Source organism: Heloderma suspectum, chromosome 3 (genome assembly GCF_057233095.1).
Source record: "Heloderma suspectum isolate Gila_16-S chromosome 3, 16-S_ref, whole genome shotgun sequence".
In the NCBI taxonomy this organism is placed as follows: domain Eukaryota; kingdom Metazoa; phylum Chordata; class Lepidosauria; order Squamata; family Helodermatidae; genus Heloderma; species Heloderma suspectum.
In genome coordinates, this window is record NC_139460.1 from 115,008,567 (window position 1) to 115,024,432 (window position 15,866).

The 15,866-nt window shown below is 41.5% G+C and overlaps 1 protein-coding gene across 15 annotated transcripts in view; it reads right to left on the reverse strand.

Moving 5' to 3' along the window:
• Window positions 1-15,866, reverse strand: part of STS (steroid sulfatase) — a 175,039-nt gene that overhangs the window by 63,644 nt on the left and 95,529 nt on the right. For all 15 annotated transcript variants that reach the window (XM_084844254.1, XM_084844249.1, XM_084844252.1 and 12 more), the window contains one exon: window positions 9,638-9,775. In XM_084844254.1, coding sequence (XP_084700380.1) covers window positions 9,638-9,775 — 138 coding nt within the window. The remainder of the gene's footprint in view (window positions 1-9,637; window positions 9,776-15,866) is intronic.

Sequence of the window (15,866 nt, forward strand, 5' to 3'; positions counted from 1 at the left end):
AGTAGGTATATATAGATATGTATGGGATTGCCTATGTGATATAGATATGTATATGATTGCATTGTAAAGACAATATATTAACAATTGATAAAATTATGACCAATGAGGATAAAGAGACTCCTCCTTCCACTCAAGCTTAAATGCCTTTTAAGACAATTAGTAAAGTTCTGGAGGAACCAAGTGGAACCTCTTAGAGAGACGGTATATCTCAAAATACCACTCTCTGGAGTCAAACAATGGGATGACCATTACATTTATGTCCCGTTAGTGAACTTCCCAGAGGCATTTGGATGTCAGAAACAAAATGGTGGACTAAACTGAGTTTTGCTCTGATCTAGTATGACAATTCTTACTGAATACTGAATTCATATTTGTGAAGATACTAGCAAATATATTTCCACACTTAACATTATTTAATGCACTTCTAAAAAGCAGTTCCTCTTTCTACTTCTTGTCAGTAATTACAGCCAACAGCTTTGTTGGCTGCATTTGTGTATCATACAGTACAGTCGTGGAGCATGTTGTCCTTACTGCCAACATGTCATGCAGGGTGGAGAGAGAAAGAAACAAAAATAAAAGCATAGCTTCATGAGAGAGAATGAGTAGCAAGCATTCATTTGTAAAGTAGACAAAATAAAAATAGTATGACAGTGCTGCATGGACCTGGAATATACATGATTTCAAGGCTAGAAAACATTCTGTCCGGTTGGAATGTGTTACCCAGAAAAATCCCAACCGAATTTCATCAAAGACAACCAAAGAAATGGTAAAAGGATCTATTATTTCTAGAAATAAAAGGATTATACATGCCATATTTTTTCTGAAAGCGATGATAATAACAAAAGTTGTATTCTCTTGACAATATAATAGATGTTAAATTTGGAATCAGTGTGGTGGTAGTTTGGGGAGGGGGTTGCTAAGTCGAGGGGTGTGTGTGTTAGGAATACAATATTCTCCAGTGAATAAAAATGTTGGATCAAGGGCAGTCTTTTATTTCATGCCAATACAGCACTTATCATAAGTGAAAAAGTAGAGAACTTTAGGAGTTGAAACTACATTTAATACAAAGCAGTGCTGAAGTGTTTTAACATCTGGCCTACAAAAAATGAACCTGGGACAGTTAAAAGAATAATTCATGGTCCAGCAATGTCCATGAGTCATTGCAGCTGTGTTTTTTAATTTTATATAGGATAATACTGTTGAGGACATATAAATGACAACATAATAGGATCAAATCTAAACCTATATAATGCAAGGAATTAAAAACCAGAAAAGAAGACAACCAGTCCCAACATTGCCCTAGGTCAGAAGAGCAGAAGGGAAGCACGCTCTAGCTTCTGCAATGAGCCAGGAGACGTAGCGCCACTGGGAGTCTGCACCCCCCGTTTGCGAGCAGGAGGCCAACCTGACCAGAGAAGGAACAGGTTCAGGGAGCTCACTTCCCCCTCCCTCCAGAAAGAACATCTGACTCCAAATGACAGTTGCACTGGGACTACAGAAATAAGGGGAAAGAATGCTCTGGCCCATCCATCAGTCAAAGCAAGGAGAGCCACCAAATGGCTATTCAAGCAAGAGAAGATCAGCCTGGCCTGAAGTGTGTTTAAATGCCTGCTTTGTTCTGGCCTTAAAAAAACCCTCATCTACCTCCACTGCCTTTTCCCTCCACATCCCTTCCCTTTCCTTGTGTGTCTTGTCATTTTTGTTTATAAGCCTGATGGCAGGGCCTGTCTCTCTTTTTTTAATGATGTGCTTTGGGAGACAGTGATTGTCTGGAAAGCAGGATAAAAATGCAGGAAAGAAACAAATGAATAAAACGTAATAAATAAATATGAAAGTACCCGTGTGCGTGTGTGTTTTGTACTGGACAAAAAAACTACTGACTAGTAGAGATGAACAAAATTTTCAATTTTAGTTTCAATGTTGAAGTTTATGTTCGATGAGGGAGAACCTATTTTTGGACAGCAAAGCAAACCATATAAAATAAAAAACATGTCTTCATTTTTCAGCCAAGTCCTGAACACCAATGAGTGCTCAGACAGAACTGTTGAAAAGCCCCAAAATCTAGCGTGAGGGGTCAAACTACACATTACGTTCATTGCATAGCATGTAGCTGAACCTGATAGTTTCCTTTACTTTAGTGTAACTGCACGTGGTCCTGATTTAGATCAGAATGAGCGCATGCTTGGAGCATAGGATGAAACCTTTCCTTCCATCTGTTTTTTTCCTGAAATTTCACCTGCTCCCTCCATGAGGGGCAGTGGGGGTGGGAGATTTAAAAAAGAAAGAAAAAGGTCTGCATCTGAAAAAGTCTCCATGGTTTGACCCTAAGCCTCTGGAAACAGCAGTCCCTAAGCTACACCACTGGCCACCACTTAGAAAAAGCTGCCAAGCCTTGGGGAGAAAGGAGTTGAGTAATCCCTGAGCTTATTTGACAAAGCCCTGTAGGGAGGGGGGAGAAATCCGCCATGGACCCCTTGGAGTCCATGGAGGATTGGAAGACTTACCTTTGCCTCCTGGAGGAATCCTCACCAGCCAGATCCTCCCCGTCGGTCGGGTCCAGAGCGCCAGCGATACGGCCACCATTGCCGTATCTCTGGCTGGGTGAATTGACTGGGGACACAAGTGGCATCCAGTACGCCGTTTGCAGCCATAAAGGTCCTAGTTTAAGCTAAATGCAGCCGTAAATAGTCTACTACACCATTTGCGTCCCTGTTTTTTCATGCGATAGGTATTTGCAAATATTTGAAAGGCTATGCAAATATTTGCATAGCCTTTCACATGAAAAAGCAGGGACACAAATGGCATCCACTACACCATTTGCGGCCGTAAAGGTCTTAGTTTAAGCTAAATGCAGCCATTTACGGCTGCATTTAGTTTAAACTAAGATCTTTACGGCCACAAATGGCATAGTGGACGCCATTTGCGTCTGTAGTCAATCCTTCCAGCTAGCGATACGGCAATCAATGGTGGCCATATCGCTGGTGCTCCAGAGCCAGCTGGTGGCTCTGTGGAATCTCCACAGAGTGGAGCCGGCCAGCTAGGATTCCGGGGGGGGGGGAGGGACAGATCACCTCCCCCCTGCGGACACCTCCCTGGACCCGGAGGTAAGCATTCTGCCCACCCCTAAAGCCCTGGGAAGCTTTGTAATCTGACTGAGCCTAGATAGCCTATAAGCGAGTTTGCTGAACCTGTTCCTTCTCTGGCCAGGTTGGCCTTCCCTTGCAGGCAGGGGGTGCAGCCTTCCAGGTCTCCTGACTGATCGTAGAAGCTAAACTGTGCTTCCCTTCTGCTCTCCAGACCCAGGGCAATGTTGGGACTGTGCATAACTCCCTAACACTTGACCCTCCAGCCTCTGTGCCAATAGACAGGGATGGGCCAAGGGTAAGGCAGAGCTGTTAGCAATCAATTGGGATGAGCGGGGGGCTTATATAATATATAACTATAGTGGCTTGGATCCGATCTTTGCTCCTACTGGCAGAAATGGTATTTGCCCATTCTCCTCAACCTGCACGCCACTGTATCCTCTGAAATTCTGCTCCGAAGGGTGGGGGACCCTCTAGAGCAGATTTCAAAGGTCACACAGGGCTGCACAGGGAAGGGAGAAACTGCAGTTTGCCTACTCCCCTTCTGCCAGTGGGATCCCTGTACTGGATCAAAAGTCTTCTGCAGATGATTGGAGGCTGGTGGCTCTGATGTTTCAGTCAGAACTCTAAAGGAGTTTTCCACAATGCTGAACTTATTTTGGGGATAAAGTTCAGCACCTTGGATAGCTGCTTCAGAGTTCTGACTGGTTGTGTCTGAAACCCGGAGCGGAGTTACAGCCCCACTGACATTGGAGCTACCAGCCTCCACTGCCAACATATGGATGGATGTATATATAAAAAGGCGCACACACACACACACACACGCACACACACACACACACACACCTCTGTCTGTCTGTCTGTCTGTCTATAACTATCTATCTATCTATCTATCTATCTGTCTGTCTATCTGTCTGTCTATATCTATCTATCTATCTATCTATCTATCTATCTATCTATCCATCTAAATCTGTTAAAGCTTTAGCTGGGTTGGATCAGATATGTACTCTGAGCTTGGTTAGACAAAGCAGGGTTTGCACAACTCCTTTGTCTAAGGAACTGCCCTGAGCTAGGGAATTGACTGGAGCTCTAAAATGTAGGCTTTTAGATACTTCTTTCTAATGTACATAACTGGAATTTTAAAATAGGCAAATTTTTAAGGGGACATTTGAAAGCATACTGAAAAAAAGGAAAATTAAATTTTAATGATGGTTTTGGCTCAGCTCTAATAATGTGAAGGGGTTTGATGAGCCTTTGATTGGGTTCGATAAAATGGAAATAACTTTGGTATAACCAGGAAATTCCTAAATAACCTAAATGACACAATAATATAGACAGGCTTGGATTATCAGATTTCATGTGAAAGCTCTATAAGAACTAAGAAAGAGAAAAAAGAACTAGGGAGGAGGAGGAAGAAAAGGAGGATGGCATTTCAACTAATTAGACAAATCTTTGGCAGTGTTTCTCGGTTATCCATGGTTGCAGTCCTACACCCACTTACTTGGAGTAAACCCCATTGAACTCAGTGGGGCTTACTTCTGAGTAGAGGTGTATAGGACTGAGCTGTAAGTATAATATGAAGCAAAACAAAGAGTTAACAGACTGAAAAGTATCCAAGATATCTAAAATCTACAAAACAGAAATTCAAGATGTAAAATATTAAAAATAACTAAATATATTTATGTCAATGTTTTGGCCTATGCTGGATTCCCCCTGCCCCCCACTATTCTGTTTTTGGTTTGTGTGCTGGATGTTTCTACTCTATGACCTCAGATTTTATTGAATTAGATTATTAATTGTAATTTTATGTGTCTATCTCGTTGATGGTCTTTGTTCGGACCAAAAGGTAGAATATAAATAATCTTATAAATTAAAAAAGGCAAGTGAAAATGAATGTATGCAAGTGTTTGCTTATAGGTTGCAAAGCTCACTTTGTCATTTTACCTAGGCCTCATCTACATGGGGCTTTTACTCTGGTTCTACTCCACGCCCACTTTGATAGTGTCAGATGACGCACGCCGCTCTCTGTAGCTAGCGCAGAGTTTCTTGTCCTAAATCCATGTTTTTTTCAAACTCATTTTGTGCCAGATCTTCTTGTCACAGTGGTTTCAGTGCTGTTCAGGAATCCATGTGACCTCAGCTGGCTTCGGCGCAGGCTGGTGGAAGTGGTGCTGATTGGCGGAAGGAAAAGTAGAGTGGGGCACGGGCATGGGGAAAGCAAAGGGGTAAACATGACTACCCAGAAGTAACTCATTGCCTTCAGTTCCACTTTGCCAGCCATGCTGTTTTAAAACTGTGCAGCTGCGCAGAAACATGGCTGAGAAACGGTGGCTTGCTGCCTCTCACTTTAAATAGTCATTCAGCTTGGGAGTGGAGACGGGAGCCAGCCCTGCTGTTTTCAAGCTGTGCAGCTACGAAGGAGCGCAGCTGAGAAAGGGTGGATGCCAAGGCGGATGATTTTCATGAATGTGTACTCAGAAGCCCTTCATTGAGCCCGTGTTTGTGGGGGCAGTGGGAAGCCTGTTGATTGGGCAGTTAATATACATCAAAGACAATGTGCTAGTTGCTCTCCCTCCTCGCCGGCTCCGCATTCTCTGTTCTCGGTGCCTCTTGTGCTCCTGCTCATTCTGCTCAGTCTCTGGGTGGCAGTGGCTGCCTGCTTGCCTGCCTGCCTCAGAAATGTGTGTGTGTATGTGGGGTATGTGGGGTTTGTCATGAGCATCTACTCGTAAGCAAGTCCTCCATTGCACTTTGTTGAACATGTGAGGGAGGGGGAGCAAGCTTCTGCTCATTGGCTGCCCCGCACCTATGCAATTGCTGACGTTCATTTCTATTTGTGGCAGGATTTGCCCACCCCACCCCAATGAATGAGGCTTCAGTTCCTGTATACACTTCAAAAGCAGAGGACTACAGCACTGTGTGTACCATGGAAGAGCTAATTCCATTCTGTGAAAATGCGGATTTTGCCCAAATCACAAAGCGATTCTGTTTAGATTGGCCCCTGGTCCCTTCAGTTGATACCATCCTGACAACATGATTTTTCAGTCCATACACTGATGTGATTACATTATGCAGCTAAGTTAGTCAGTCAGCCACTTCATCTCCAAAAGCTCTTATGCTTCATTATTGGTTCCGATAAGGCTGTACATCATGACAAATGATTGAGTTCCACTTGTGAAGATGTGCTGAGAGCTTTTGAGTCAGGCTAGTGCCAATTACCACCAAGTAGATTTCAGCATCCCAGATGAGAGGGTTAATTGGGTGGATTCATATTCACATGGTCATCTGCGGAATATTCATTATTGACAATCGTCATCACAAACACTACAGTGATTGAAAATTACACTCTAATTTCTGTTTATATAAACTGATAATCACATGTTCCAAATTATGATAGCCATATGCATAGAAATACGATGTTTCATTATTCTTTCTTTTTGTTTTCTCCAGCCCTGAACAGAAAATATTCAATATTTAGGATTTGAGAGCCCAGTTTTTCAGTGGGAAACATAGTTGTGCAGAAAAAAAAAGGATAAACGCAGGCATATTTAGTTAAACATTTAACTACACATACAAAGCTTTCTGAAATCAATCTTCTTAATCTAAAAAACTGAAGATCATGTTGTACTGTGATATTGAGCAAGTGGTAAAAGACAAAGGAAAAGGTAAATATGTTTCTTTGAATTTTTAAACAGAAAAGTATGGTGAGCAACTATTGCCAGGACTGCTGAACATTCTCCAAAGCAACTAAAATAACATGAATGGCCCATTCTCATTCTAGCATGACCAAGAAAGATAACCTAGGATGAGGCATTGCAGGTAAAAAGGCAGGATTATGTAGACAGGAGGAGGTTTGATTCTAAATGACTGGGGCGAAGCTGAAGTCCCACAGCATTTTTGTGCCTAAGGCAGAGCAGCAACTGGCTCTCCACACCCAAGCCAAGGTGCATAGTAGCCACAGCCAATCTAGTTATTTTGGCGCCTGAAGCAGAGAACACCACAAGCACCTCCCCCTGCCCCCGACAGTAATAATACAACCATCGTAAATGAAATGACCGATAATTTTGTGCCCTTTCGTGACACTCAAAACCAGCTGTGTAAGGCAGCCCATTCCAAGCATTTGCAAACCTTTAGATTTTCCAATATGGGTGCTAGTCATTCCTATATAAAAACATAAAGCCCTGCACCTGTGTACACCACTGCAGTAAGGGCAAACCCTACTCTCCACCCTTTACACTGGGTGGTCCAACCCCTTAGACTGGATGGTCCACCTGTAAGGGCTGACAGCAAGCCTGCAGAAAAAATGCCAATGGATGTCTGTGTGCAAAATGCACAGAGATGCACAGCTCCCCTTGGAATATTTGCAATATACAAACCCTCTCTTTACTACCACCCTACTTGTCATGATAGCAGGCACTTTGCTAGTAATCAATACAGATTCTTTTGCCACAAATAAGCTTATTTCTGTGTCTTCCTTCACATAGGTTGACACCGTCGCTACTCATTATCACAATATCCACAGTTCTATAATGCTATTTTGTTAGGGCTGACTCATAGATTGCTAGAGGAGAAATGGTTGTGTAGAAAGGAATTATGTAATTCACCCAACTCATGTGCTTCTTTATAGACATTATCAGAGCAGTGTGGGATCACATGCAGCCACAGGGAAATAGCAACCATGTCACTATGGTAACTTACAGATAAGACCCACTTTTTCCCTAGCAGCAATTAGTAATCTTATTTAAAATTTTGAATCACATTTTTCAGCACTTCCCTTTTAATGGCCTAGCCATACAAACCTTGGGATGATATGGAATTACACACCCAGTCATTTGTTTATTTTTTTCTGAAATTAAATTCCAACAATACTCCATAAACAGACACAACCAGGATTTTTATATGACTGCCTAGTCTCTCTTGAGCTCGACAAGCTCATTAAACTAATTAGATACTAAATTTCAGAAGCTGATGTAGCTCTACTTCCTCTGATATGAAAACTCAAGCATTACATTAATTTATTAATTAAAAAGTAAGAGATGTTACAGTTAAAAATGTAAGAAGTGAACGTGGAAATTATTACAAGCAGATGAATGTTTTTTCATGAATTACTGTGATTTTGTGCTAGGCACTTGAAACCTCACAGAGGGTAAGATGCTTTGGGCTCTTGGGAGTGGGAAAACAGCAGACTAGGGAGGGTTAATTACCAGTCCCATCCTCCATATCTTTTTTCTTAATCATGCTTGCCCAAAGCAGCTTTCCAAAGGAAAAAAGATTTCATTGTGTCTCTGGCACATTAGTTAAACTTCGTATGAAATGTATAGCTTGCCCCTTTGAGATGATTCACCCTCTGAAGTTTGAGGACTTCTGAACGTTGAACATGGAAAGCTACCTTTATAATGGTGCTACCAGATGAAGCTTTTAATGTGCAATCACTCTGCCTCATTCACTGGATTTTATGGGGGGTTCAGATGACATTGTCATCACTTGCAATCCTCCTGTGTTTTCCCGCTACTTCTTCTGTCTTTTTTTCTTACCACAGAAAATCTGTTAAGGAGCAAATGGCCATACAATGTCTTCTCATTGTTCGTGTTAGGATCCCTCCATCTGGAAGCCCCCTAAGGACTCAAAGTCAATGGCTGGGGCATGCTGGGAGTTGCAAGACTTTTTTCTGTCTCAACATGCATAGGATTGTGCCTTTAGTCAGACAATTAGTCTATCTAACTTACTATTGTCTACACTGGCCCGGAGTAGCTCTCCAGGGTTTCAGACAGGGGTCTTTCCCACCCTTACCTGGAGATGCTGGGGATTAAAGGTAGGTAAGGAGGAGGAACAGAAAGGGAAGGGGAGGGAGTGTCCAAGCACTCAGTGAATTTGGAAGAGCTTCACAGGTTGCAGGAAGGCAGTAGAGAATGGTGGGAAAACATCTTCTGTGCCCTCAACTTGGTTCAGAGCACCTTTCCTGTTTCTCCCTGATTTGGAAGGGTGGTGGTGGTGTGGATTCAGAAATCATCACTGGCAATGGGACAACGTCTTCCAACTCCTGGGGCAACAAGATAGCTTAGAGGATATAAAGCAAGCCTGGTACACAGCTCTGTCCTCCATCATCTCACTGCTGTTCACTGCCCCTCAGCATATGCTGAGGTAGCTGCCTCACTCTGCCTAATGATAGGGCCAGGCTTGCATATGTCGTTGTAATGTTCCAAAAGCTATAATACTTACAGTCTTATTCTAAATGTATATTCACTCCAAGAAGAAGAAGAAGAAGAAGAAGAAGAAGAAGAAGAAGAAGAAGAAGAAGAAGAAGAAGAAGACGACCAGGGAATGCGGTAGATATGGCCTCCAGATTTTGTTGGACTAGAACCCCCATCATTCTTCACCATTGGCCTGTGTTGGCTAATGGGAGCTCAAGTCCATTAACATCTGGAGGACTATGTGTTCCCCACACCTAATGTAGAGTATTCTTCTACATTTACAAATGGACATATCTTTGATCCCTTGTAACTAAATGATTCTAAACTTGTGAGACACTTATAGGAGCCCTAGATGACTCATACCTTTATAAATTCCATTACAGCCACCATGAACTTCTCCATTGCTTGATATTTCTTCAACATGAGCCCCATGATCAGATGTGAAGTACACAAGAGTCTGCTGACTTAGGTTCCATTGATCTAATGCATGGAGAACCTGCCCTTTAGAAATGTAATGAGAAGAAGAAGAAAAACAAGTATTTAAATCTTTCAATTCAATATATAGGACATATACCTTGATAAGGTGCTTCACCTTCAAAATATTATCACATATACCAATTTATACCATGCAGAGCACCCCTAGGTGGCTTGTATACAAAATATGGCCCAAAGATATCATTAGCTTTACCTAATATGGGATAGGGTGCTGGTGTTTTTAAGTATAAAATGGGATGCACTCGTTATAGGAAAAGGGCTTCTCTATTGAAGTAGTTTCTTTCAGAAGGGTTGCTTGTGATCAATTTAACCCATAGTATGTATATTCAAATAGGCCAATGTCAATGAAAGAGCCACAATGTGATGAGAACTTCCACCAGTAAACTGTGCATTCAGAAGGGCTCTGCTGTTTGCAGATCTGTTTACAAGTAGGGTTATGTCTTGGGAGGTGGTGAGCATCTGGTGGGCACTCCTGGGGAACTGGGGCCCCCACATTTGGCCAAGGATGGCAACCCCTGACACCAGCCCTGTCTGGTATCTTAAGATCAAGGACCATGGCTGGAATCATCGAATCCTAGTGGTACAGAAACTCTCTAGTTAATATTTGCATGATAGAGGTTGGGGTAGTATTTCTGCAATAAGAATACTATTCTTATTGCATAAGAAATATGCAATAATATGTATTATTTATATATATATATATATATATATATATACGACTATATTAATATGCAACTATTGTTACGCAATAATATTCTTATTGCATAAGAATAGTATATCTGCAATAAGAATAATATTCTGCAATAAAGAATAATATTCTGCAATAGTACTTCTGCAATAAGCTGATAAAAAATTAAAAATGCCCCAAAGGTAGAAATCTATCTGAGATAGGTAGCTGAGCAGCTATCTACCTCAGATATAGCTAAACAAAGATTTGAACCTGGGTTCAAAGTCCACTTTCTAGATACTGTACTACATAGCCAAAAAAGAACATTATTAAATTACGTAAAATATTTCTTTTCAGATGTCTGCTCCTTCCAGTTAGATCTAAAACAGCTTCTCATACACGGCAGAATCAATTCCATTTATCATTGAATCTTTCCTCTAAGCTACCTTAATTAACCTTCTCACTTCAGGTTTTAAAAAAGATTCCTTATCTTTTTGCAAGCCGAAGTATTTAAAAACAGGATGCTTCAAAATTGACTGCATCAACGATTGCATTCACAATTCTTAATTGTCTCATTTCAAACAGAGCCCATCCTCAGACTTCCCAGCATTCATCATGACATTTCATTTGCACTCCATTTCAAGCCAGGTTCCATCCATCTTCAGAGCCCAGCATTCTCACAGAAGAGTGCAAGCCTAATAACTATTTCACTGTTCATTCTAATGGGCATTTTCTTGTCACATAGACTTGTCACAATTCTATCTCTTTCTTTGTTCTGTGGAACTTTGCATCTTTAGTGGAGACTGTCACATTATTATACCATAGATTTTAATTTTAAAAAACAAACATCCCCTAAATGGGCAATAAATGATATTTACACATTAGGAATTTTTCAATTTGTAGGCAAATAACCAGGAACATTCATTTTAAACTCTCTGTAATTGGTGATCCAGATCCACAAGAATGAAAGAGATAGTTTTCGCGCTATCATCTTGGCAGATTAGTTGGCCAGAACTGCTTCTTGCTCCCTTTAGCAACTGTTTTTGTTGGCCTTCCCCTAATTTGTGGGCTGCAGCTTTTATTGGTGTAATCTGTTTTTACAGTGTTTTACAGTATTTTATTGTATATTTATTTATTGCCTATTTGCATACTTTTGCATGTTTTTTTAAAAAATATTATACGCCACCTGGAGGGGTTCTAACCTTAAAGGCAGCCATCACTACATCTTGTGGTACCGAATTCCATAGTTTAACTATGTTCTCTGTGAAGAAGTTATTCCTTTCATCCTGAATCTCCTACAAATCAGCTTCATGGGATTACTCATGAGAGTATTAAGAGAGAGGGAGAAAAATGTCTCCCTATCCACATTCTCCACACCATACATAATTTTGTACACCTCTATCATGTCTCCCCTTTTGTCTTTTCTCCAAGCTAAATGGTCCCAGATGTTGTAACCTTCCCTCATAGGGGAGATGCTCCAGCCCCTTGATCATTTTTAGTTGCCCTTTTCTGCATTTTTTCCAACTCTACAATATATCTTTTTTTTAGGTGTGATGACCAGAACTGTACACAGTATTCTAAGTGTGGCTGCACCATAGATTTGTATAAGGGCAGTATGATCTTGGCAGTTTTATGCTCAGTTCCTTCCCTAATTACGCCTAACATGGAATTTGCCTTTTTCACAGTAGCTGAAAGGCCACAGGACTTTTGGCAATGCTCCAGCAGAGTCCCAGAGGCAATGAGGGGAATTCAACTGGTATATGCCAGCAGCAGCACTAGGCCAGCTTTCGCACCCCTGTTGCTGTGCTGGGACCCCCCCTGCCTCAAGGTAAGGGAAGTAGGCCTCTTGAAGGCTCAGATTGTCAGCAAGTATCCTCTGGTGTTGATCCCTGATGCTGGGCCTGGCTTGGAGCCAGATATACAGATTTGCCCCAGGAACTGAACCTGCTAGTTCTGCAGATCCCCACCTATGAGTCTGATCTACTTAGTTGGACATGGAATTACACTTTTGGGGCTGGAGTTACATTTATGATCTTCTGTTTTAGGAACCGCCCCCCTCATCCTGCCCTGTCAGAAATTTCATATGAAATGTGCCTCTGATTTCTAACTAGGAAGACAAAAATAGTGCTGGATAGTGACAAAAAAGGGTGTGACAAAAAGAAATAAAAAATTCTCTTTACTCAGAGAGAAGCAAACTCTCTTTACCACCAATATATCACAACATCAGAGGGAAAAAGAATGTTCAAGTGAAGTTTGGTCTCAGCATAAATTTACCAAAGTCTCTATAAAAGTTCTATTTCATGAAAAACAATCTAAGGAGAATTTCTTGACTCCAGCCTTTAAAAAAAAAAAAAATCCATGACAATGGCAACACAGGAAGGAATAAACCGAGCTGATTATGATGTAGTAGAGTGAAGAGGAAATAAATGGTTAAAAGAACAAGTTATTTTTAGAAGCAATAGTTCCTCATCTGTATTTGACATCTGACAACATTCCAAGCAGCATATTTTGCTACTTCCTGGAAAAAGGGGTCACAAAAATAAGACAGAACTTGCATCTCTATGTTCTTCTTGAACATCAACACTTGGATGGATGAGTGACGTACAAATAAGTAAGGCAATTTATTATGAGATAAAGTAAATCTAACAGGTGTTGTTATGGTCCTACTACACAATAAGCTTAGAAATATTACTGGATAATAGGAGGAATGGCAACATTATAGTAAATGTATTATATAAGGCTCTGTGATAAATACATTACTTAAATGCACACACTTTATTATGTATGTTTTTTAAGTTCTTTACAACTATTACTTAAGTGGCTGTGATAGAACAGTAATAATATTCATAGACTTATTATAAACCTTGTATACTCATTTAAAAATAAATTAAGCAGAGTATTATAATACATTTACAGTAGTGTATTTATGTGTTTCAGTCACGTGGCTTTTTCTTATGGGTGATCAGATCGTTTTCTAAATGATTTGATTCAAAACTCTCTTTTGGAGTAAGGCAATTTGTCACATTTCCAGTTCCACAGGATTTTTTCCTGAAAGGTACAGTCATACACCCATAACACTTCCCAGCATTTTTTACATAGGTTTGCCATTTTATAACACACACATTCCTACACACGTGCTGATCGTGTTAAGCAATGTCTTTCCCACCTGCTGTGGCCCCTAGGCTTGCCACACAGCAGATGGGGTGAAGAGTGGATGACATGAGTGGGGTGGGGAGAAGCTGTGACTGCCATTTCGCCTACTGTGTTGGGGAAAGGATGCAAAGTGGTGATCCTATTTGTGAAACATCACTTTCATTTCTGCATGTTAAAAAAGAATGGTGCTTGCTTCCAGAGTAGAGTCCGTTAGCAGTCCTGAGGTTTGCCTTTCTGCCATTGGAAACAGGACAAAAATGGTGCTTCCACAAGGGACTTAAATATAGCACTCTTTCAAGCAATGCCCTTCCCTATGACCAAGATTCATCCTATATTTTAATTCTGATTCAAGTCACCGGGTGCCTTCACTTATCTAGTCCATATGGCAATAGCCTCCCAGACAGGGAGGTATCAGCAGACTGGGGAGGGAGAAGGTTCCACAGCTAACAAAGTTAAAGGTGTGTATGGCCTTCCACAATATGGCCCTCCACTCGTGATATTAGCTGAAGTAAAAAGCTACACAACCTGTTTTATTTAGTCATTCAATTTATACCCTAACCTTTCCACCAAGAAAATGATATGCTACTAGCAATTTTAGGGCGCAATCCTATCGAGATAGGCATCACCCTCTGAACTTGGAGGCTGATGCCTATCTAATGCAGGTCAGGGATCCTCTCTTCCATGCTTCACTAAACCTGCAGTCTTGGCTAGAAGCACAATTTCAGGCGTCTAGCCAGGGCCTTGGAGATGAGGTAGCAATGGGCCTGGAGACCCCATAGGAAGCAACATAAAGAGGCTTCTGTGGTCTCCTCCCCTCCCCGCCCCTGGGAATGCCCCCTTTCAGCTCTCTGCACACTCCATTTTATGAGCACAGAGAGGCAGCCACCGCAGTGCTCCCCACACAGGCTACAAAGGGGAAGGGGAGGGGAATGCGGTTTTCTGGTTTGGAGCTTGGAGCTTGGAGCGCTGTCTATGAGCTCGGGGTCAGTAAACCGAAAAATCCTGTGGCGCTCTAGATAGTGTCTAGTGGCCATAGGATTGCTCCCTCCTTCTCTGAATGTGGATTCCTATGTAGCCAAAACACCACCACCCACATGTAAGAGTATCAGCAGATTCAGGGGAACCCCAAGTCCTACAAAGGTACAACAACAACAGCCCAGTAATATTGTGCTGTTGAGAGCGGGGGAAACCCAGAAAACATGAGGGATGCGAGCAAAGGGGTGGATGTGCCTGATCTCATCTGATCTCAGAAGCTAAGTAGGGTCAGCCCTGGTTAGTAGTTGGATGGGAGACCGCCTGGGAATCAGGCTTCCTGTACTGAGCAGGGGGTTGGACTCGATGTTCTTGTAGGTCCCTTCCAACCCTATGATTCTATGATTCTACCCCTGTTTCACTGGGATGTAGTATCCAGGAAAAGGGCTTGCAAGCTGGGTGGAACCCTGAACATGAGCAACCCATACAGCCGTATTTTGATGGAAGTCTCACTTGTCTATTTCTGAATGTGATGGATGAAGTCTGGAAATCAATAATCCTCAAAAGCAGAAGTTACTAATAGCTATAAGGTCACTTTTTCATAAGTGCAAAATTAAAGAGTGATATCCTATACTGCTGCAGTGCTTCCACTGTTTCTTTTGCACCAGAAGGATCCACCACTAGTGTTACAGGAAGGTACTGTTCCGTAAAGTAATCCCGGAAATGAGTGAAAATGCTTGTTTCAGTTTGCTAAAGGATCCCCTATCTTCCTGTTGCGCTAGTAGTGGGTCCTGCTAGCATGTGGGCAGTGTTGGATACTGCCCAAAATCTCCTAAACCCATAGAACTGAAGTAGTGATGTGACAGAACCTGATATTGTGTAGATTCTACATCGTATTTATGGGCACAGCCATCAAGGATATGTTTTTGAATATATGTAGTATAAACTGAGTGACTTAACATATGTGCTCATCCCTGCCTTCCCTTGCATCTTATCTTATCTTGGCTTTTGCGTCTTGTTTTCATTAGATTAGCATTGATTTTAAAAACCTGTTAGTTTAAAATGAATATAGATTAGAGTAAATGCAAATGTTAATGAATAAATGCTAGATACGGCAGCTGTATTATTCCATCCCTATCTAGCACTTATTCTTCAACAAAAAATCTGAAAACAGAACGGGGGAAAGATATATTTCACATGAACAAAGTACATGTCATGAAGAGTTTCTAAAACTTCCCTGAGTAAAAATATAATGATGTCGAGATTCTCTTTTGAGCAGTGGTACCTATGATCTAAAGTGGAATA